We start from the raw sequence: 23,549 nt of genomic DNA on the forward strand, positions 1-23,549 counted from the left end.
ATTTCATCCTTACCTTTTCCCCACATCCCATAACATATCATATCGTATCAACATATATTTGCAAATGCAAACATAACAACATATACTTGCATCTTAATCAACATCTCACATCAAATCATGGCACACATAAGCATATCTCACATATACATATTAGCACATGTAGAGTAGATACTCATAATTGTGCATATTTAACAATTATATCACACATATCAACATATCTTGCGTCTCACGTCACATAATCTTATAATCAACTTTACTTACTTTATGAACTTTAATCAACTTTATTCCATTTTATGCATTCCGTTATGCTTCTAACATTGGTGGTTAGTCACTACACCCGGAAATACAAGATCAACATAACTATGTCGCAAGGAGCCACCCAAACGACCACGTACGCACTAGCTTTTCAACTAGCACGGGTTAAGCTTAACACAACATATGCTCGAGACTTATTTGTTATATTAGTTTACGCTACACTTTCACTTAGACTAATCACTTTTATCTTCTTTTACTTTATCTTAGATTAGGCTACACTTTCACCTACGCTAAGCACATATTATATCTTTACTTTATATCAACTTAGGCTACTCTTTCACCTAAGTTAATCACATAACATCATTTCATTAGGGCCCTTAACGTGCACGTGAACATGGCAATCCTAATCAAAGGACTAGTGACTAGATGATCAAGTCACACATGTAATCATATCGTAAACATGTCACCATTTTGTGTTCACATATCAGTAGCATAACATTAGATCATGATAGCATAAACGCATTCATAACATCAACTCATAATCACATAACTTTAACATAACAACATATCATGATCGCATAACTTTATCATAATGTCATATCATAATCACAAGTCATAAGCATTTCATCATTTCATTTCATGGGTACTTACCTCAAGCCTTTGCAACCTGCATTTACATGTCATTCATCATGGAAAGGTAGGCATCATATCCCATACCAACCTCCCGTAATCACCCTTTAACTTTACTTTAAGCATACATTCCCATATAACTCCCTGATGTGACTAATTTATACCCATTACCCACATCATTAATGGCCATTTATTTGTGTATTTTAAGTTGATTGTATGTGCATTTGGCGCGTTTATGGTGTTTGTTAGTGTTTTCAGGTGCTTAACAGGTTACGTGTTCATTTGGCACATTTTCGGATGATATTTGGCGAAGATAAAGATTCTTGATAACGAGAGTTGCTTGAAGTGGTAGAGAGAATGTAATTCGGAGTTAAAAGCTGGAAAAAGATGAATTCGGCTAAGATATGCTCCACTGCGACGCAGTGGAGGGGTATACATGACCACTGCGCCGCAGTGGGAATCGTTGCAAGAAAAAGATTTGATCAGAAGAATTAGGATGCGCCGCAGTGGGTGGTATCACGTCCCACTGCGCCGCAGTGAAACGGAAGTCAACAATCACCCAGGTCAAAGGCTTGACTGCGCCGCAGTCAGAAGGACACAAGTCCACTGCGCCGCAGTCAGTGCTATGGAAAACGTGCACTTTGGTCAGAGGAAATTGGTTGCGACGCAGTGGGAGGCCACATAGCCACTGCGCCGCAGTGGAAGGTCGAATCTAAAAAAGATTTTAGTCGACTTAAGCATCAGATTTGAGGGGGTATAAATAAAAACCAGAACCTAATTTTTCTAGTTATCCAAACTCTTTCTAGGAGCTGCTCTATCAGGATTCTTCCTTCTCCAATCAAGTGAAACACTTAGGCGGACTCATCGAAGATATTACGGGCACCCATCTAGATCGTATCTACTTATTGTCTAGCATTTTATTTTCTTCAAACAATTGGTACATCATGTTTCTCTTCTATTTTATTCATTATTGTGAATTGATCATGAGTGGCTAACTGTTTAATCATCCACCTTGATGAAACTAGACGGATAATGTGATTGCAATATTTTTAATTCAAAAGGGTTTATTTAATTATCGTTGTTCTGTGATCTTGATGATATTAATTCTTTTCATTAATTAATTTCGATATTGGTTACATATGATTCTTCGTTGGTGGTACCAGTTGAATGTGTATGTGATTTTAAAATGGTTACTTGTCTATAAGTAATTATCACTAGTTCATGGTATGATAGTGAATATCATTTTAAGAAAAGATTAATTTTGTCAACGTGAGTGATATCGGTTGGTGGTACCACGTTATTGTCACATAGGTTCAATTGATAATTTGATAGTCAATAAAACTGATTGTTAGAGGAATTGTCTTGGTCTTGGTGGTACCGGCTTGGGCAATTCGACTAGTAGTTAGGTGATTCGATAATTTGTTCACGGTTGGTGGTACCACGTGAGTAGCTTAATCTTCTCACGACTATCTTTTAAACTCTAGAGAATTTGTTCTTCATCAAATGCAATCACATTTCAAGTCAAGGGAAGTCAAGGTGGATGACTTTTAATTATACTGTCTGAACTGTTCTTTTAAATTTATGCAATCATTTTACAAACCAATTTATTTATTTGTCAAAAGGAATTTTGAAGCAACACCCGTTTTCCAAACTATTTTACAAGCAACTAATCATTTCACAGTCCCTGAGAGCGAACTCAGACTTACCTCTTAACTATATTACAAGCGATCGGGTCCACTGCGCGTGAGTGCGTAGTAGTGAGTTGTTGGGTAGTTTTAGTTTACAAATTTAAAGCTCGATTTTGCACATCACCTCCCGCATAACCCGGAATACCCAACACACTTAAGATAATCCGATTAGGATGTTAAATAAAGAAAACTACATTTTGTTGTGCCTCCAGCGTGAGAAAAGTCATGTATCTTACCTCAAAGAGGAGCACACCAATTGATAACTTAAGTTACCAAGCTTTGCAAGTATTCCCGACTACCTATACCATTAAACGATTTTTAACAAACTAAACAAACACTCGCTTACTTCTGGTAATCTTATGCACCTTCAAACATGACCCATATTATGTTTGACTCAACGACTCACTCAATACGTTAGAGTTCACAAAACTCGACGGAACTCAACCATTATTCATTATTTCAAGCTTATTAGTATCATAAGTTTCGACTCATGCTTAAAAGGCTTCACTGTTAGAAAGTACATTCTTCCACGATTTCGTGGATAGCTTACTTGTCAAAAACGGAGTTACGGTTTGAAAGTTATGCTCATTTCATAATAGATATGTTTTGAGACTTTACAGTGATCTCAAAAAGGGTAATTTTGATCTCGACGAGATCATCCAGCCCTCCGACCTTACTGACTTTTAATCTCGGAAAGGGTCCCCTTCCCCCTCGAGGAGATCAGATCGCAGATCAGTTCTTGCATGTTATTCGCACCAATTCGACCCGAATCAAAACCAAACACTATCCCACGACTTTAAACCTTAAAATTGACATTAAAAACATGTTTCCAATGACCAATTGATATCATCAAAGGATCCGGAAATCAATTGCATCAAATCTATCACCGGTTGATTACCGAAAACCTAATAAACGATAATAAAGTGAAATCCTTCATACCCAACCCTCAAGATCTAAATTGATTGGACAAATCTTACTAAAGAACTTAATTAACAATCAAAGAATGATGTTATACCTGTAGGGATGATAAACAAATCCAAAACTAGAAGAAACCACCTCCGAATCACCCCGAAATCGCTCTAAACTTGAAGGAGAGACCTAGGGTTTTGTGTGTGAAAGCTTAATAGGGTTTTTGATCTGATTTTATGACCTTAAGGTCGTGATATACACCCTATATCTGCTGGAACAATTTTATAAACTTTACATTTAGGCCCTCGCACTTCCTTATAACTCGTTTCGTTACTTAACTACTTAGTTAACGCATACGGGAACACTTAACGACTCTTAAATCCTATCAGAAACACTAAATGGCTTTGTTAATCATTATCAACTTTATTTTCATTACTTTAACTCACCTTAACACATATCACACATAAATCATTTAATTCACATAAGCACATATACAAAACACATAGTAACTAACGGTTTCTAACGACAAGTTAACCGTCAACGTCAAAAAGTTTTGGGATGTTACAAAGCCAATCCAGGTGTTAGAAAGTACATTCTTCCACGATTTCGTGGATAGCTTACTTGTCAAAAACGGAGTTACGGTTTGAAAGTTATGCTCATTTCATAATTGATATGTTTTGAGACTTTACAGTGATCGCGACAAGGGTAATTTTGATCTCGACGAGATCATCCAGCCCTCCGACCTTACTGACTTTTAATCTCGGCAAGGGTCCCCTTCCTTCTCGACGAGATCAGATCGCATATCAGTTCTTGCATGTTATTCGCACCAATTCGACCCGAATCAAAACCAAACACTATCCCACGACTTTAAACCTTAAAATTGACATTAAAAACATGTTTCCAATGACCAATTGATATCATCAAAGGATCCAGAAATCAATTGCATCAAATCTATCACCGGTTGATTACCGAAAACCTAATAAACGATAATAAAGTGAAATCCTTCATACCCAACCCTCAAGATCTGAATTGATTGGACAAATCTTACTAAAGAACTTAATTAACAATCAAAGAATGATGTTATACCTGTAGGGATGATAAACAAATCCAAAACTAGAAGAAACCACCTCCGAATCACCCCAAAATCGCTCTAAACTTGAAGGAGAGACCTAGGGTTTTGTGTGTGAAAGCTTAATAGGGTTTTTGATCTGATTTTATGACCTTAAGGTCGTGATATACACCCTATATCTGCTGGAAAAATTTTATAAACTTTACATCTAGGCCCTCGCACTTCCTTATAACTCGTTTCGTTACTTAACTACTTATTTAACGCATACGGGAACACTTAACGAATCTTAAATCCTATCAGGAACACTAAATGGCTTTATTAACATTATCAACTTTATTTTCATTACTTTAATTCACCTTAACACATATCACACGTAAATCATTTAATTCACATAAGCACATATACAAAATACATAGTAACTAACGGTCTCTAACGACAAGTTAACCGTCAACGTCAAAAAGTTTCGGGATGTTACAATTCTCCCCTCGTTAATAGGATTCTGTCCTCAGAATAATTTCACGATATCAACACCTCCATTTCTCTTCTCACTACTTTCTAAACACGTAGAAGTCAACATTTCACTAGATTTTCCACCAATTCCTTTCCTCATCACCCTTCATTTCATGTCTTTTATTAGTCAATATGAGTACTGTCAAATGAACACGTCCACATCATGATATAAGTACAATTATGTTCATAATTCTAACTATATCATTCCTCACACGTGTACTTTTAACTATACTCACACATCATAATGTCCAACATTTCCTTCACAAACCAACATGACAAAACTATGCCAACTACAAATACATATTAAACACATATTTCACATACACATATAAACATAAGTATCATCAACTAATCTACTAAGAAATTACTTTGTTAGGTACCTCGTCATCAAGCTCGTCTCCCACAGTAATCATCTGATTTGCATGAGCTTTGGTTTTTTGAGTGTCATCCTTCTTCGCATCATCTTTCCATCGAGGATAGTTAACAATAAAATGTCCTGTCTCTCCAAACTTGTAACATCGAATCTTATCTTTGCAACTAGAAGCAAGATGTCCCTGCTTACCACACCTATCACATCTTTTAGTTTTCTCCGAACATGGTCCATTGTGATGAGCTCTACAAACCGAACAACACTGACTAGCTTTCCCATGATCCTTGCCCTCATAAGTTGAACCATTCTTGAACTTCTTTCCAGAATCTGAAGACTCATCTGACTTTCTCTTGAATCCACTCTTCTTGTCATCAACTATCTTTTCGGACTTAAAGTCATCATCCAACCTCTTGGACTCCTTAATCGCAGCAGACATGTAGTATGTTGCCTACAAAGGTCACGATAGCTAGCAGGAAGACCATCACAGTATGCTTCAATCTGATCTATCTCTCTAGGTACCATACGGCCTACAAACTGGAGCTTTACCGTAAATGGGCGAGCATACTCACCTATGGCACCGGGCTTAACGGTCAAAGCTCTAAATTCCTTTTCAATCAGCCTCATCTCTCTTGTGCCCACATATTCTTGAAGGAATTTCTCCTTGAAAGTACCCCAAGGTATAGCAGCAAGTACCTCGGGAGTCAATGAGACAGTAGCCGATCTCCACCAGATGCGAGCATTCTTTGTTAACACACAGGTAACACATAGCACTTTCATATTATCCGGATAGTAGCATGAAGCAAATACCACTTCAGTATCAGCAAGCCATTCCATAGCACCCACTGCATCAAGTGTGCCATCAAACTCCTTGGCTCCACACTTCTTAAAGCTTTCATATTTAAAGTTATGGACACGAGGAACAACCACAACACGAGGCTCTACTACATTCACTCCACCATTCACATCAGCAACAACATTCTCAGGATGTACAACAACCCGATCACTCACCCGTTCATCTTGTGTCCTCATTATGGATGGTTCAGCACGATTGGAGCGGTTAGAAGCCGAACGCTCTTCCTCGTGTGAGGTAACTTCTTTTTCAGCCCTTGCTTGCTTTAGTTCATTCTGAGTTCTCATTAGTTGAACCCGGATAGCCCTCAACTCATCAAACATTTCAGCACGCGTAAGAATCCTTTCAAGTACCAGATGCTCCTCATCTTCAAAGCCATTCCTAGGTTGAACATTCTCCACATGAAATTCCGGTTGTTCCCTACGGGGATGCCCTTGGTTGGCATCATTAACATTCCCACCTTGATTCGGAGGAGTAACACTAGCGGTTTCTCCATCCCTTCGACTAGTGTTAGCGCGAGTATTAACCATCTTGTCTACTACATATAACGATGATTATGGACAGATTAAAACAACGAGAGGTTAGGGCAAGATTAACATAACAAATCATATAACATATATTGCCTCAAACCTACACTCTCACTCTTCCCAACCCGTCCTAAACACACTTTCATCATAAAGCTAAAGCATTCACTACTTAAGCATGTCGAGTCCTAATCGGTTTAAGTCCGAAACCTATGGCTTTTGGTCGGTCTTTGGTTCACTTAAACCATTTATCTGATACCAACTTGTAACACCCGTCATTTTAAAAACCTGGATTTCAAAAACTTTTGCCAAACGACGTTTAAAACATAGCGGAAATAGGATCACTTAAAAACTGCCCCAACCGAAACGGTTGGTACTTTCAATAAATGGTGTTACCAAGTGCATCATCAAAACGATATAATTAAAATCCAAGTTATGGCACCAACATAAATGTCATCATTATTACATGTTCGTAAATCATAAATGAAATAGCCAAAACATAAGGCTAAGGGAAGTCTAAGCATTCAACGAACTATGCTAGTCTTCTTTATTACATCTACCCATCTCACGCGCTAATCCTTTCTCTAGCTCCTATCTGCTTATCCTGAAGGACACAACATTTTCATAAAAGCAAGTGTTAGCTAATAAATTAGCTAAGTAAGATATATACATTATAAAACATTCTTCATTTTACTTTCATAAAACTTGTTCATGTTAGTCTTATAAAAAGAAACATGACCATATCACATATCATCATAAGATCATAAGATCATTTCATCCTTACCTTTTCCTCACATCTCATAACATATCATATCGTATCAACATATACTTGCAAATGCAAACATAACAAAATATACTTGCATCTTAATCAACATCTCACATCAAATCATGGCACACATAAGCATATCTCACATATACATATTAGCACATGTAGAGTAGATACTCCTAATTGTGCCTATTTAACAATTATATCACACATATCAACATATCTTGCGTCTCACGTCACATAATATTATAATCAACTTTACCTACTATATGAACTTTAATTAACTTTATCAACTTTATTCCACTTTATGCATTCCGTTATGCTTTTAACATTGGTGGTTAGTTACTCCACCTGGAAATACAAAATCAACATAACTATGCCACATGGAGCAACTCAAGTGGCCACGTATAGTATCCCGTCATGCTTTTCACGTTGGTGGTTAGTCACTCCAACCGGAAATACAAGATCAACATAACTATGCCGCAAGGAGCCACCCAAACGACCACGTACGCACTAGCTTTTCAGCTAGCACGGGTTAAGCTTAACACAACATATGCCCGAGACTTATTTATTATATTAGTTTAGGCTACACTTTCACCTAGACTAATCACTTTTATCTTTCTTTACTTTATCTTACATTAGGCTACACTTTCACCTAAACTAAGCACATATTACATCTTTACTTTATATCAACTTAGGCTACTCTTTCACCTAAGTTAATCACATAACATCATTTCATTAGGGCCCTTAACGTGCACGTGAACATGAAATCCTAATCAAAGGACTGGTGACTAGATGATCAAGTCACACATGTAATCATATCATAAACATGTCACCATTTTGTGTTCACATCAGATCATGATAGCATAAACATATTCATAACATCAGCTCATAATCACATAACTTTAACATAACAACATATCATGATCGCATAACTTTATCATAACGTCATATCATAATCACAAGTCATAATCATTTCATCATTTCATTTCATGGGTACTTACCTCAAGCCTTTGCAACCTGCATTTACATGTCATTCATCATGGAAAGGTAAGCATCATATCCCATACCAACCTCCCGTAATCACCCTTTAACTTTACTTTAAGCACACATTCCCATATAACCCCTCGCATATCCCAGACCCAACACACTTAAGATAATCCGATTAGGATGTTAAATAAAGAAAACTACATTTTGTTGTGCCTCCAGCGTGAGAAAAGTCATGTATCTTACCTCAAAGAGGAGCACACCAATTGATAACTTAAGTTACCAAGCTTTGCAAGTATTCCCGACTACCTATACCATTAAACGATTTTTAACAAACTAAACAAACACTCGCTTACTTCTGGTAATCTTATGCACCTTCAAACATGACCCATATTATGTTTGACTCAACGACTCACTCAATACGTTAGAGTTCACAAAACTCGACGGAACTCAACCATTATTCATATTTCAAGCTTATTAGTATCATAAGTTTCGACTCATGCTTAAAAGGCTTCACTGTTAGAAAGTACATTCTTCCACGATTTCGTGGATAGCTTACTTGTCAAAAACGGAGTTACGGTTTGAAAGTTATGCTCATTTCATAATAGATATGTTTTGAGACTTTACAGTGATCTCAAAAAGGGTAATTTTGATCTCGACGAGATCATCCAGCCCTCCGACCTTACTGACTTTTAATCTCGGAAAGGGTCCCCTTCCCCCTCGAGGAGATCAGATCGCAGATCAGTTCTTGCATGTTATTCGCACCAATTCGACCCGAATCAAAACCAAACACTATCCCACGACTTTAAACCTTAAAATTGACATTAAAAACATGTTTCCAATGACCAATTGATATCATCAAAGGATCCGGAAATCAATTGCATCAAATCTATCACCGGTTGATTACCGAAAACCTAATAAACGATAATAAAGTGAAATCCTTCATACCCAACCCTCAAGATCTAAATTGATTGGACAAATCTTACTAAAGAACTTAATTAACAATCAAAGAATGATGTTATACCTGTAGGGATGATAAACAAATCCAAAACTAGAAGAAACCACCTCCGAATCACCCCGAAATCGCTCTAAACTTGAAGGAGAGACCTAGGGTTTTGTGTGTGAAAGCTTAATAGGGTTTTTGATCTGATTTTATGACCTTAAGGTCGTGATATACACCCTATATCTGCTGGAACAATTTTATAAACTTTACATTTAGGCCCTCGCACTTCCTTATAACTCGTTTCGTTACTTAACTACTTAGTTAACGCATACGGGAACACTTAACGACTCTTAAATCCTATCAGAAACACTAAATGGCTTTGTTAATCATTATCAACTTTATTTTCATTACTTTAACTCACCTTAACACATATCACACATAAATCATTTAATTCACATAAGCACATATACAAAACACATAGTAACTAACGGTTTCTAACGACAAGTTAACCGTCAACGTCAAAAAGTTTTGGGATGTTACAAAGCCAATCCAGGTGTAATCCGTATTTTCAAAGACATTGGTGGTTAATCACGCCACCCGGAGATACTCAAACACGTAATTATGTTGCAAGGAGCCACCCAAGCAACCACATATACGCACCCATCGGGCAAAGGCAAGTACGGGTTAAGCTTAACACTTCCCACGTCATTTACGAGCGCGGTTTACATCACATATAGTTTAGGTGTCCACGTTACCTAAACATCATCACATATCATCTTTTACTATTGGGCCCTAAAACGTGCACGTGTCATGGCATCTTAATAAGTCTAGCGAACTAGATGAACAAGCCATGTAGTCATGCACATTTCACATATCGTTAACATATATCACATTTCAATTCATCTCAAAACATTACATATCATTTCATAGCATATCATTACATCTCATATCGTTGCATAACATTTCAAAGCATATCATTACATATCATCTTTCATTGCATAACATAGTTCATTACATATCGTATTTCATAACAGCTCAAACATTTCATATTATTTCACATCATATCATAACGCCACATATCTTTGGGATAGCATTTCAGGCTTCAATATGCATATACATAGCCCATATCACCTCCCGTATAATCCTGAAAACCCATAAGCAAACAAGATACCATTTGGGGAAGTTATTATATGAAAACTATGTTTTTGTTGAAACCCCAGCGTGTCAAAGTAGTGTATCTTACCTGAAAGAAGGTCAACGACAACCAATTAATGAGTTACCGTGCTTGATAAGTATTCCCGGAAACCTAGAAACGAAATATAGGAAAGCTAAGCATCAACACGAGTTTTCAACATAAATAGGCTAGGTGTGTCGCACCCATATCCATGGTGCGTCGCACTAGATGAAGAAACAATAAGGGAAAAGGTAAGGTGTGCCACACTCCTTAACGCACCCTCTATCGCACCCTTTCTCGGCATCAATGAGTGCGTCGCACCTATTGATGACACACTACCAAGCCTCCCCTCAAAACACTAGGCGAGCTGCACCTATTAGAGGGGTGCGTCGCACCTTCTGGACGAACAACAACCTTCACTTTGTTTTTCCATCCAAACGAAACCTCAACAAAACCCCACCCTATGTCCGACCTTTATACATAAAAATGACATCTTTCATGACCATTTGATGCTATCAAAGCAACCATTGATTCATGGATTGATTAGAAACATTATAGGAACATTTAATCACTCAAAACAACATTAATCGATTATTAAACGCAACCGAATTCACCCCAACCCCTTATGGCCAGGAATGTGATGATTGAATGGACCAATTAAACGTCAAATCAAGAAGAGAATACCTTAATTACCTGTAGGCAATGATAAGGACATAATCTATGAACCACATCTCACTTGAATCACCATCAATCGCAAGAAATACACAAGAATTGCTTGAGAGGATAAAGGCGACTTTAGGGTTTGAGAAGAGAGGAGAAACTGAATTGTGTATGTGATTAGGGTCTAATTACAACCTACTCTGCTGTAGCAAGTTTCCCCACTTAACACTTTGAGTCCCTCAACCTTAAAACATCACATCTAGGGCTTAAACTCACTACCGGGAACACAACCGACATTTCAGGCACAACTAAACCATTTTAACACATTAACATTTACATCATTAAGGCACTAAAACCTCTCACATCAAGCTGATTAATAACATATGAGCATTAAAATCTCCTAGAGACTTAATGGATACGAAGTATTGACTTAACGACTCAATTCAACCGTTAATTAAAAAATTCGGGATGTTACAGTTATTTATTAAATAAAAAAGTAACGAGTCATGATTACTCTGATTTCAGTAACAAAAGTCAAATGAGAAAAAAAAAAAAAAAAAAAACAAAACATCATGACTAGTATGTTATTAGATTGACCTTTGTTATTTTGATATCCCTGATTAAATTACGCTATAACACATCGAACATATATACATATTATATTAAATGATACATACCAACTAAGCTATTAAATGATAATGTACTAACTTATTGCTATAAAAACCATCCACAGCTCTAATCAATAAACCAAATACATTGTCTTCACCACTAGATACCGTTCATCATTCATATCATCCCCTCTAATGGCTGACAATAGCAAAGGTATTAGCTCAATTATTTAGTAGACACTTTATATATATACAATATGCAATACTTAAAACATTTTTGAATTACCATTTACATATTTTTTTTAGTAAGGGATTGAGAATAGAATTAATATGAATTAATTGCCACTATACATAAAACAGAGGTTCAACTATACCCATACCCGACTCACGTCAACACGGCCAACTTTGTTTCCATCAAGCTATCGGACAAAATGAATTATCGTTCATGGCAGGCACAAATGACGTGCCTTTTGGAGGGCCATGGTATGCTAGGATTCATTGATGGGACTATAAAATGCACTCAAAGAAAGCCAGAATACAAGGAATGGAAAAGGTCAGACACATTAGTCAAAGGATGGATCTTTGGTTCGCTAACTCAAGATGTTATGAACAAAGTCGTCGGCCTAGATACAAGTCACCATGTCTGGAAGAAGTTGAATAATAATTACGATATTTTGGCTGCTCCTTCTGTCGGTAACCAAGGTAATAGTTACGTATTTTGCTAATTCAGTATTTTTTATTATTTTATGTTTATGACACTTTAAAGATTGGATGAATTATTAAGTATGTGAATTTAGATGTAAAAATTTAAGTAAAATTAAATTAAAAGAATATAATTTTAAAATATATTGAACGTATATAGTGTACTAGTGTAATACCGGTGCATAGGGGCGGTACTAAAGGGGGCAAAGAGGCTGATGGCCCTTCAAAATTTTTTGTCATATATTTTTAAATTTTTTTTATATGTTTTAAACATTTTGCCTTCATTTAAATTTATTTTTCACGAATTTTTTAATTTTGTCCCTTCTGAAATTTTATCCTGGTACCGCCTCTGCCGGTGTACGATGTACGGATTGTTTCATAATTTTTAAATGTTTTTCTTTCGATTGTATTTAACTTTATATAATCATATGAACCATAAAAATATAAAGCTCTTTACTATTACCATTCATTTATATCTACGACAATATGAACTAGATTAATACTCGGTCGGTGACCGGGTAAAAAGATAAATTGATATATGAACCGATCAGGTAAAAAGATAAATTGATATATGCATCATACACTACAAAAAATATACGTCAAATTATTAGAAAATGTAATGTGAAAGAGAGGGAAAAAAAGCGTATAGTTTAATTGTAAAGATTGTTCTATTGATATTTTTATGAGTCTTATGATATTAGTATTTTTTTTTTGTATGTTTATTGATACATGAAGTTTAATATGACAGATTGAATATAAAGTTTAGATAAAAGTTTACACACGTGTAATTTTGGGTATATCATGTTAAGGTTGTCAATAGTCAATCTAACCCAATATTCAATTTGAAGAAAAACAGTGTTAGGTCAAGTATCTCAACCTGCCAACCCAACAACTTGATTTTTTTCAGGTTAGTTCGGGTTGGCTCCTTTGGTTGTCAGGTCCCCCTAGTGGTGTACAAAAACGGTTTTTTACTCAATTCGACCCGGTTTTTTGGTCAATGAGGCTAAAACCGGATTTGACCCAACCCAACCCGGTTTGATACCGGTTTTTGGTCAAACTTTAACTAGGTATTGACCAGGTTTTATCAAATTCTTTTTACAAAAACTCATGCCAGACCCGATCTCAACTTGATATAAAAACGAAAACCCAAACCGGTTAGTAACCGTCGGCTTGGGTCAGACCCGGTTGTTGACCAATTTTGGGTTCAGGTTCGGGTTTCAACCCGGTTTTTTGTACACCTCTAGGTCCACCTCCCAACTTGAAATATTTTTATATTAATTTGTTTTTAGTTAATACTGATCCGTTTGACAAAAAACCACACATTTGACATTTCAACCCGTCAACCAATTTGTCTACAAAACAACTAATTTGACTAAATTGATCCAATAACAACCCATTTAACCTAATAATCCACAAACCTACAGGTTGACGCAAGTTGGGTTTTGGTTGTAATTATTATATTAAACTTTAGTGGGTTTGACTAAGGTTAAAGATTTATAACTTGTCATCCCAATTGGGGTGGTCCTAACTAACAAACGTATATCATATATAAAACTTTCTATGAATATTTATGTAGGCTAAAAAAAAACTCTTATTGCAAAAAAATTTAACTATAAATTTGAGAAAAATTATACACTATAAATAGTTATAATTCTTGCATGAACAATAATGGTGGAGTACATAATTCACTTCTTTTAAACGAACTTTAAAAAATCACATGTTTAAAAATATATAGTAATAAGTTTTCTCATTATGTTTCACAATTGTGTTCTAGTTATATAGGCTGCAGTCAATTTACCAACCCATATATTAATTTGGTTTTATTATGTTCAAATTAAATTAAAAATAAATAAAAACTATTATACTCCATATTTTTTTTTAAATAATTTGTTTGTATCTAGTATTAAGCATCTTCTTTAAATTCCAAATATAATTACTAATTTATTTGTTTTATATTTAACTTCACTAATGAAAAGATTCTTCTTAAATAAATTTTAAATCATTTCCAAAAATAGACTCAACCAATCAAAACACAAGAAAATAAAACCATCAGCCAATCAGAAGCTAGAGAATTCAATCTTTTTTTATCTCAGCTCTACCGACAATATATATATATATAATATTACCAAAGATTGTGCATCTTAATATGTTTCATTATTGGAAATCCTTTTATAAAAGTTAAAACTGAAACAATAATATTTTAATAATTGATATGAAAGTGTCAGGTATAAAAGCTTAATATTTTTCTACTTCGTACACTATTTAACTTCATTGCCATTCGTATTATCACTACTTATGCATAATATACAACAACAAAAAAAATAAGTGGCAAAATCTATATATAGTAGATAAAAAATGATACTTAACTCATATATCTAAAAATCAACCTAAAATCTTAGGAATCCAACATGTTGATTCCCTAATTCTCTTTCCTAATTTTGTCTCCTGACATTCCCACATGTCATTATCTTACTATTAGGCGTATCTTTAAGCACACCAATTAGGTTGATTTATCATTACTCGTAATAGATATGAGAAGATCTTTTCTATTATCTAATATGCTAAAATATAAAAAGAAAAAGTGAATGTGGCATTACTTACATCCAACTTAGGTGAAAAACCCCTAATATATTATTTTTGAGTTAATTGCATTTTTGGTCCCGGTGGTTTGTATGTTTTTGCAGTTTAAGGACCTTTTTAGGTTTCATTGCATTTTTGGTACTTTTTTGGAAACCTTTTGCAAATTTGGTACAAATTAACGGTGGCTGTTAAATGAAGCCGTTAAGTGTTGTTAGAATTAATAACGGTGTTTAATTGTAAATTTCTAAAAGTGTAAGGGGTATTTGTGTTAATAGTGTTGGTCAAAAAGTTTGTCATGTTTTCACTAAGATATACACGTGATTGTTTTATAAAAATTTATAAAAGTTTAGGAGCTCTCTAAATGAAAGTTTTGTAATTTAGTTCGCTAAATGAAAGAAACAATGGCGAATGTTTAACAGTTCGCTAGAAAATTCAAAACGCGTCGGGAAAACGAAATTCACGATTTCTCCCTCCACTTTCGAGTAAAAACTCGAAACTGATACCAATCGACTCAGAATTCCATCGCGCACAAACCCTGACCAAAATAAACTTCAGAAGTCATCGCCGGAAAATATGGAAATATCACTTCGAGTAAAAACTCGAAACTGATACCAATCGACTCAGAATTCCACCGCGCACAAACCCTGACCAAAATAAACTTCAGAAGCCGTTGCCGGAAAATATGGCAATTCGCCGAAAAACTTAAATTTGCGATTTCTCCTTTATTTTTACGAATTCAAATGGAATCAGAGAGGGAAGATTGCAGGAAAAAAAACACTTTTTTCTTTTTTTTTTTATATATATAAAAAATTGATATAAAAACAATAAAAGAAATAAATTGTGTTAACTGGACAAACTTTTTGATTAACGCTATTGACACAAATATCCCTTACACTTTTAGAAATTTATAATTAAACACCGTTTTTATTTGTAACGGCATTTAATGGTTTCACTTAACAATCACTGTTAATTTGTACCAAATTTGCAAAAGGTTTTCAAAATAGGGACCAAAAATGCAATGAAACGTGAAAAGGTCTTGAACCTACAAAAACATACAAACCACAGGGAGCAAAAATGCAATTAACTCATTATTTATTAAATAATTTTTGTATACTAAATAAATGATTTGACTCTCATCATTTTATGAAATAGAAAATCAAGATATGAGAGGTTTTTTACCCAAATTGAGTGTGATACAACCTTACCTTCACATCCCCCAATATAAAATTACTTATTACTCAAAAAGTGGCTCAAATATATTCTATTTAGTTATTTACATATTAGTTTAACCGTATCTATACTTATATAACAGAAAACAACCATAAATTTGATATGTAAATATTGTTTTCTTTTATATATTTTGTAAATATGACTATATGGACTTACAATAAGAATATTCAGATTAATATTGTACCTCAAAAACTAATAGCCAATATACATTAATCGCGAATATAAAACTTAGGGGTAACATATAACTTAAAAGATAAGATGTATGATCATGGATGGACTTTTCTTTTGATGCACAATATATATAGCATATAGAAACATATTTTTTTTTACTATAGAACTCAAACTTTTTTTTTTTTTACAACAACTATAAAACTCAAACTTAACTAATACCATCAAATCCAACAACTTAATCTATTTCATTCTCAATTTTAACAATATATACCCGCGCGCTGCGTATCGTGAAATAGCATAGTTTTATTGAATAAAACAAAACAGTGAACACGTGAATGTACTATAATATAGATAGATACTTAAATAAAAAATAAGAATAAGAATACTTTAGGCGCGTTTAGTTGGAGAAAATGTTTTTAAGTTTTCCATTTCGAGTTTTTTAGAAAATGAAAAGGTTTTTCACTTCTAAAAAATCTTGAAAATTTTGAAAACGCGTTCAAAATAAAAGATAGAGTTTTCATTTTTCTATTTTAGAAAACTAGAAAACATGTTCAAATTCACTTGTTTTCTAATTTTAGGTTTAGAAAATAGAAAAGTGAAAACAAAAACTAAAAAAACAGTTTTCTAATTTTAGTGCAAAAGTTGGAAAAGGGAATTTTCATTTTCTAAGAAAACTTTTCTAAAAAATTACAATTTGAACGCGTTTCCTGTTTTCCATGTTTTCTTGGAAAATGAAAATGGAAAGTAAGGGAGTTTTCTTGAACTAAACGCACTCTTAGGAATTACTATGATTCCAATCCTATTCGCATGATGTTCGTTGGCGTTAAATTGTTTGATACAATAGGGTTAAATGTGGTTTGTATTTATAATCCAATACAAACAATTTGTTGTTTGTTCGCACTTATTCTACCAACTCTTTAAAAATGCGTAAAATATTGTTAAGTTGTTCATAGTTAAATATGTATACAAATAGCCTACATTCAAAAGTGCCAAAAAAGTTATAAGTTTCACATTTAAAAGTATGAAGAAAAATGTTTACACACTAATAAGTATATACAATATTTATTTATTTTTTACTCACGTAAACAAAATTTATGTTGTAAAACCATAAAACAAGAACAATATAGTAAAGAACAAGAGATAAGAGATATAGAGAGAATGGAGAATTCTATTATTAATCTCATCAATACATTGTTTATATAGATACAAAGATAGAGTTTTCTCCAAGAAACAAATCTCCCATCATTATACAAATATTTAGTTACCATACATGGACATCCATATAATATTTATTCATAATACTCCCCCTTGGATGTCCATCGATTAAAGACATTATGTCTCGTTAAAACCTTACTAAAGAAAACCTAATGGGACAAAAATCTAGTGAAGGGAAAAGAGTACATAATTCTTTTGATACGCTTGGTGATGTTGCCTCATTAAAAACCTTGACAGGAAAACCCAGTGGGACAAAGTCTTGCTCAAGGAAAAAAGAGTGCAACGCGTATCTTCTCCCCCTCATGATCACATCACTTAAAATACTTATCATTCCCAAACATATTCGATGTTTGACATATTAAGTGTCTAAATAAAATAAGTCTCTTTGCTTCAATTTCAGTGTTTCAATGACACTTTCAACTCAACATTGTGATCATTATCTTGAAAGTCATAGGGGCATTACAGTATCATTTGACCTCATAACCATTGTAACACCCCGAGCTAGGGCTCGAAATATTACGGAAATCATATAGCACAAGGAGGGATTATCGTAGGCAACTAAATGACATTAATAAATTCGGTGAATCCACATCAAGTCAAATATTCAAACAATGCACAAGGAGCAAATGACCATCAAAGTTTACAAAAGAGAATTCTAGAGATGGCTATCCATCCTAAGCATTAATCCAAAAGTGGGCGAATGAATCCTTGATCCATAAAGTCCATGCCCGAATCCAAAAGCTACACCAGATCATGCATCACATCCTTGAACCACCTGATTACCTGAAAAGTGTTCTACAAGTCAACACGAGGTTGGTGAGTTCGTAGTGGTGGCCCAAGATGAACCACCGACCATAACTACATACATAAAAAAAAAAAACAAGAACAATCATCACATACAAGTAGTCTTACACGTCATCCAACCAATGCATCACTATATAACAAACATGTAAGAACAATCAATGCAATGTCAATGCCATGATGTGAATGATATGCATGTCAAACCAAAATACATATAATATGTATGGCCATCATGCCATCTATGCAACGATACTCACAGGTCTTCACCATGACCATTTTGGCATCTCAAAAACGTCGGCGAATATACGTCTATAAACCCGGATGACCAACACCAGTGTATACGTCTATACCTGGATAAACACATTTGTCTCAACAGACAACCAAATCATCTCAAGGCAACCAACACAATGCAAGCCCAACAATCCATCGATCCAACATCCAATAACCAACAATATGATCAAACTATACATACATGCACTTGAGAGGGCTTGCTTTCAAAGAGTCCTCGATGTTTGTATACAGGGTGTACCAGCGGCTAACCCTCCACATCTCAAACCTTTTGAAAGCGAAGTCGACTTCCATGTATGTACATCTAACCTAACTATAACCTTTCTCAATACCAACATACACAAAACATTTCAATAATTCATCCATCAATCATCATTCAATCAACAAACAACTAATTCAAACAAATAAACACACAATGTTCACTTTTCAGCCCGAATCTCAATAGAGTAGGGAGATACGAACTCACCTTGATTGGCAAAAGAGGCTAATATCGAATTAAGATGAGATTATAAGTGATTATAGTGCTCCACGCGTCCACAACCTAGTAATGTATACAAGACATGCATTATTCACCAAGGACGATTCTCTAACTAGGTTTTAGCTTTGGTTTATGGCTTTGAAAGACTTTCGGGACCCATCATGGTCGTTAGGGAGGTCATGTAATAGTTTTTAACCCAAATGAAGTCGCCCCAAGGTCGCCTCATTCTCAAACATAAATTATATGTTTATTTAGTTTATGTTAATGTCTTGAATTAGGTTCCAAAGAGGACATCCAACTTTAAACGACTCGTTTGTCATGTGTAGGGCACCAATAAGGTCATAAGAGTACATACAGGAAAGGTCGGGACGATCCTAGGATGTTAGAACTAAAGCTAGAAAAAAGTTAAGTGATTGAAGCCCCCAACTGCGCCGCAACTTATCGCTGCGCCGCAGCTTAAAAACAGACTCGTGAAGCTGCGGGGCAGCTTAACTAGCTGCGCAGCAGCTGAAAAACAGAATTGTGAAGCTGCGGGGCAGCTTAACTAGCTATGCAGCAGCTCACCCAGTTCAGTACCAGCAACCCATTTCGACCTAAACACACCAAAACTAACCCATAACTCATTTTTGACACCCAAAATCGATTTGTGATGCATCAAAACTCAATATGAAGCATAATTAAGCATGTTTACACATGAATAACCCAAACCCACTTCAAAATCTTTCTTCAAAACACCAAACTCAAGTTCAAATTCGGTTTAACCCATTACTAACCCTAGACAAACCCTAATTCGACTTTTGGCCCGATTTGTGACCCGAAAATGTTTTGGCACCACTAGAGATACATTTACTAACATGAAGTGAAGGTCATAGAGTAGAATTTACTTACCAAAAGCTTCACAAATCCTCAAACCCGAATTTTGATTCAAATGAGGTCATTTCTTACACTTTGGAACCCAAGTTTTTGATATGAAGTTAAAATGGTGATAAGATTTATTATTCTTGCATTAACTAAGCTTGAATTTCCATGAACTAAGAATTAAATTAGAGAGAGTGAAAGGAGAGTGTGTTCTTGGGAGTAAAGAAGAGAGAGATAAGAAGAATAAGGGAAGGAAAGGATAAGGTGGGTGGGGGTTGGGTTGACTAAGGTGGGTCATGGGTCAAGACTTTGATCCATGGGTTGACCCGTCAACATAACTAATTAGTTCAAAAACCACGACATTACATCTAGCACACCGTCAACCGGCTCATTGAGTATACAATTAGTCATTTAACTACTATAATTCATAACATGACACTTAAAGTCAACGGGTCAAAATTCATGGATGTTACAACCATGAACGTCATTTATCTCTAAGATTCGTAAACAAGATTATCATTGTCTTTTATTTCACATTCCATTATTCAATCATTATTGGAAACTTCCTCATAGTTCCATTGATATTCAAATCATCACAATAAACGAAATCTATATCATACTCATATCCGGATTTCCTTATAAGTTTCATACTTAATATTTTCTATTCTCGAGAACTTTTCACACCTGTTTCAAGCATTCTAAATCATGAGACATTCTTCATTTATTTTATATCCTTCATGGAATCTCAATATCAAATGAGCTCTATTCTTATTCTTTTAGATGCAAATCAAGATTTTCTCTTACTGCCAGACTTTAAATAGTTGCTTCCACCATAATCAATTCCACACTTTCAAGTGCATGGACTCCACGTCCCAAACTACTAGCGTCTTTCCAATTTGGCCAATCATTTATATTTTAACATTTTATGTGCATGCATGCTCTCAAGATCCTCACCATATATACTCTTAGCGCTATCATATTCGTTCAATCTCGACGTCGCTTTATCTATATTCGATTCCACAAGTATCTAGACATGTCATAATTCATTGAGATCTCATTATTTCCAAGTACCCGAGATTTCTCAAAACCTTCATGTCTAGTTTCTCATCATCAATCTCTTTTGGGGTCTTTTATACCTCGACTTTGACCATCTAAATTCCATGCTCCTTTTATTTTGGAATCGACTTTTTTATTACTCATTATCAATCGGAGCATAAGCAGCTTTTGGTCAGTTAACATTGCTGGCAATTACTAAATATTCTAAATGAATTATCCCACAAATTTTAAGCTTATATTCATTGGTGTGAGGATCTTTGATAATTCATTATTACTTCTTTAGCTGCTTTTTACTTTCCCTAATGTTGGGAACATCTCCCCCTAATGTTGGGAAAACTAAATCATGTCAATGAAAAAGTTAAGCCATAAACAAATATTCCAATGATGGCTTTATTGAATACGTACACCTCTTTCATGTTCCAACTCATACCCAAAACAGCCATACTAATGTCTAGTGTAATCAGACCGTTTCGAACTGAATCAAAGCATGAGCCTACACACTTCCAAGGTACACCTATTTTCCCAACATTATTTCCAACATTCTTTGAAGTCTCATCTTTGTGCATTGTGGTGGAGCAACTTAATCATATATTGCACATTCAAAACTCTTATGAGACATGTGGTTTCTGACCATAAACCAATTTCAATGGGGAGGAACACTATTGACATGATGCGAGTTCATATTATTGCATGTTACATAACATGGCCCCATATCATATTTATTTTGCTCTAAATAATCATAATCAATTTAATCATTATTGCCAATACAATATGGAACATGCTATCAATTTTACAAGATGAACAATTAATTACGCAAACATCATGTTGCGACTTTGATGACCCATTCAGACGATGCATCGATTTTAAAACACTAAATGGTCAACATGGACGATGTATAGGCCTACTTACACCTTCTTTGCATATGTTCCAACAATTCAAAAGGATACAATCCTTATCGTACTTGGCATATACTTTCTTATAGAGCAATAAAGTACCATATATCCAAATAATCAATTGAAGAATCTTGTTGTTCTTTTACATATTTCACATCATCATTGACCCGGGATGGTCCAACCGGTCATGCCAATTAATCAAATAATCAAGGTTTATAAATTTTCGTTTAGACTCACGTATGCTTCGTACAAGCCACATAATACGTAAAAAAAATATCATCATACTTCCTTTTATTTCTCATTATACAAAAAAAAAATTTTGTTCAATCACATGCATGCATATAATATTTTTAGATGAGAAAATTATATTGGATATTCGGTAGCCATAACAATCACAAAAACTACCCAATAACCTTCAGTAATAATAATCTCAAGTAATTATAATATCAATATCAACTAGTAGAGTAGGCATAAAATGGCTTCTAAGATTTATAAGCATATGTAAATGAGATGGAAATAATTTTCTTCTTATGATCTTTACACAATCTTTGACCAAGTCACTAAGTCAGATGTTTAAATTTTGCAGGGAACGATGAATCATATAAGTAAACATATTTGTGCTATCATCCTACTTTTATAAGTTCACTTCCACAACCTTTTAATGACTAAATTCCAAAATCTATTGGAAAACATATTATTAGTTTGTATATTATATCAAACTCGATTTATGGTTTAAAATCGATTGTTAAAATGAAGACCTATGAAAGATACAGACAACTTGCCTACCAAACTTTGGTTTCCTTTTATAATATATAGAATATGTAAAACTTTTTAGAGAACTTAACAAAATAAATCAAAGTTTAGTCCAATATAAAATCAATTGCGTATTTCATGGAGATTGGAGAGTCTGAAGTTGTAGAATCAAATAAATTCGTAAGCTTTATTTCATAAACATAACCAATTTAATAAAATTTAGCCATGGAAAGATAATTGATAGTTACAATCGTTTTCTTCCATTCTTTTAAATTTGTTTCGCAAAATTTCAAAGATTATTAATTAAAATTCTAAAAAACTTGACAACATGCCATGCTTATAAATAAGCTTATTGAGTTATTTCCGACCAAGTTTAACATATTCAATGATCACAATAATATTTTGTTTTTATATATTTACAACATGCCTTTGATCATCAATACATCCACATCTTTTAATAAGAATCAAATCACCTAAAAAAACAATCCTAATCAATTACCACTTATAATTCTAGCAAAAGTTCATTCAACATAATGCATCTAGTAATAATGCATCTCAAAACATTTGTTTTTCGTGATTAA

The 23,549-nt window shown here is 34.4% G+C and overlaps 1 protein-coding gene across 1 annotated transcript in view; it reads left to right on the forward strand.

The window, feature by feature from the left end:
- Window positions 1-12,099: 12,099 nt before the first annotated feature.
- Window positions 12,100-23,549, forward strand: part of LOC122602921 — a 29,633-nt gene continuing 18,183 nt past the window's right edge. Inside the window, exons 1-2 of the mRNA XM_043775534.1 lie at window positions 12,100-12,157; window positions 12,304-12,645. Coding sequence (XP_043631469.1) covers window positions 12,139-12,157; window positions 12,304-12,645 — 361 coding nt within the window. The 5' untranslated portion in view covers window positions 12,100-12,138. The remainder of the gene's footprint in view (window positions 12,158-12,303; window positions 12,646-23,549) is intronic.

Source organism: Erigeron canadensis, chromosome 6 (assembly GCF_010389155.1).
Source record: "Erigeron canadensis isolate Cc75 chromosome 6, C_canadensis_v1, whole genome shotgun sequence".
In the NCBI taxonomy this organism is placed as follows: Eukaryota; Viridiplantae; Streptophyta; class Magnoliopsida; order Asterales; family Asteraceae; genus Erigeron; species Erigeron canadensis.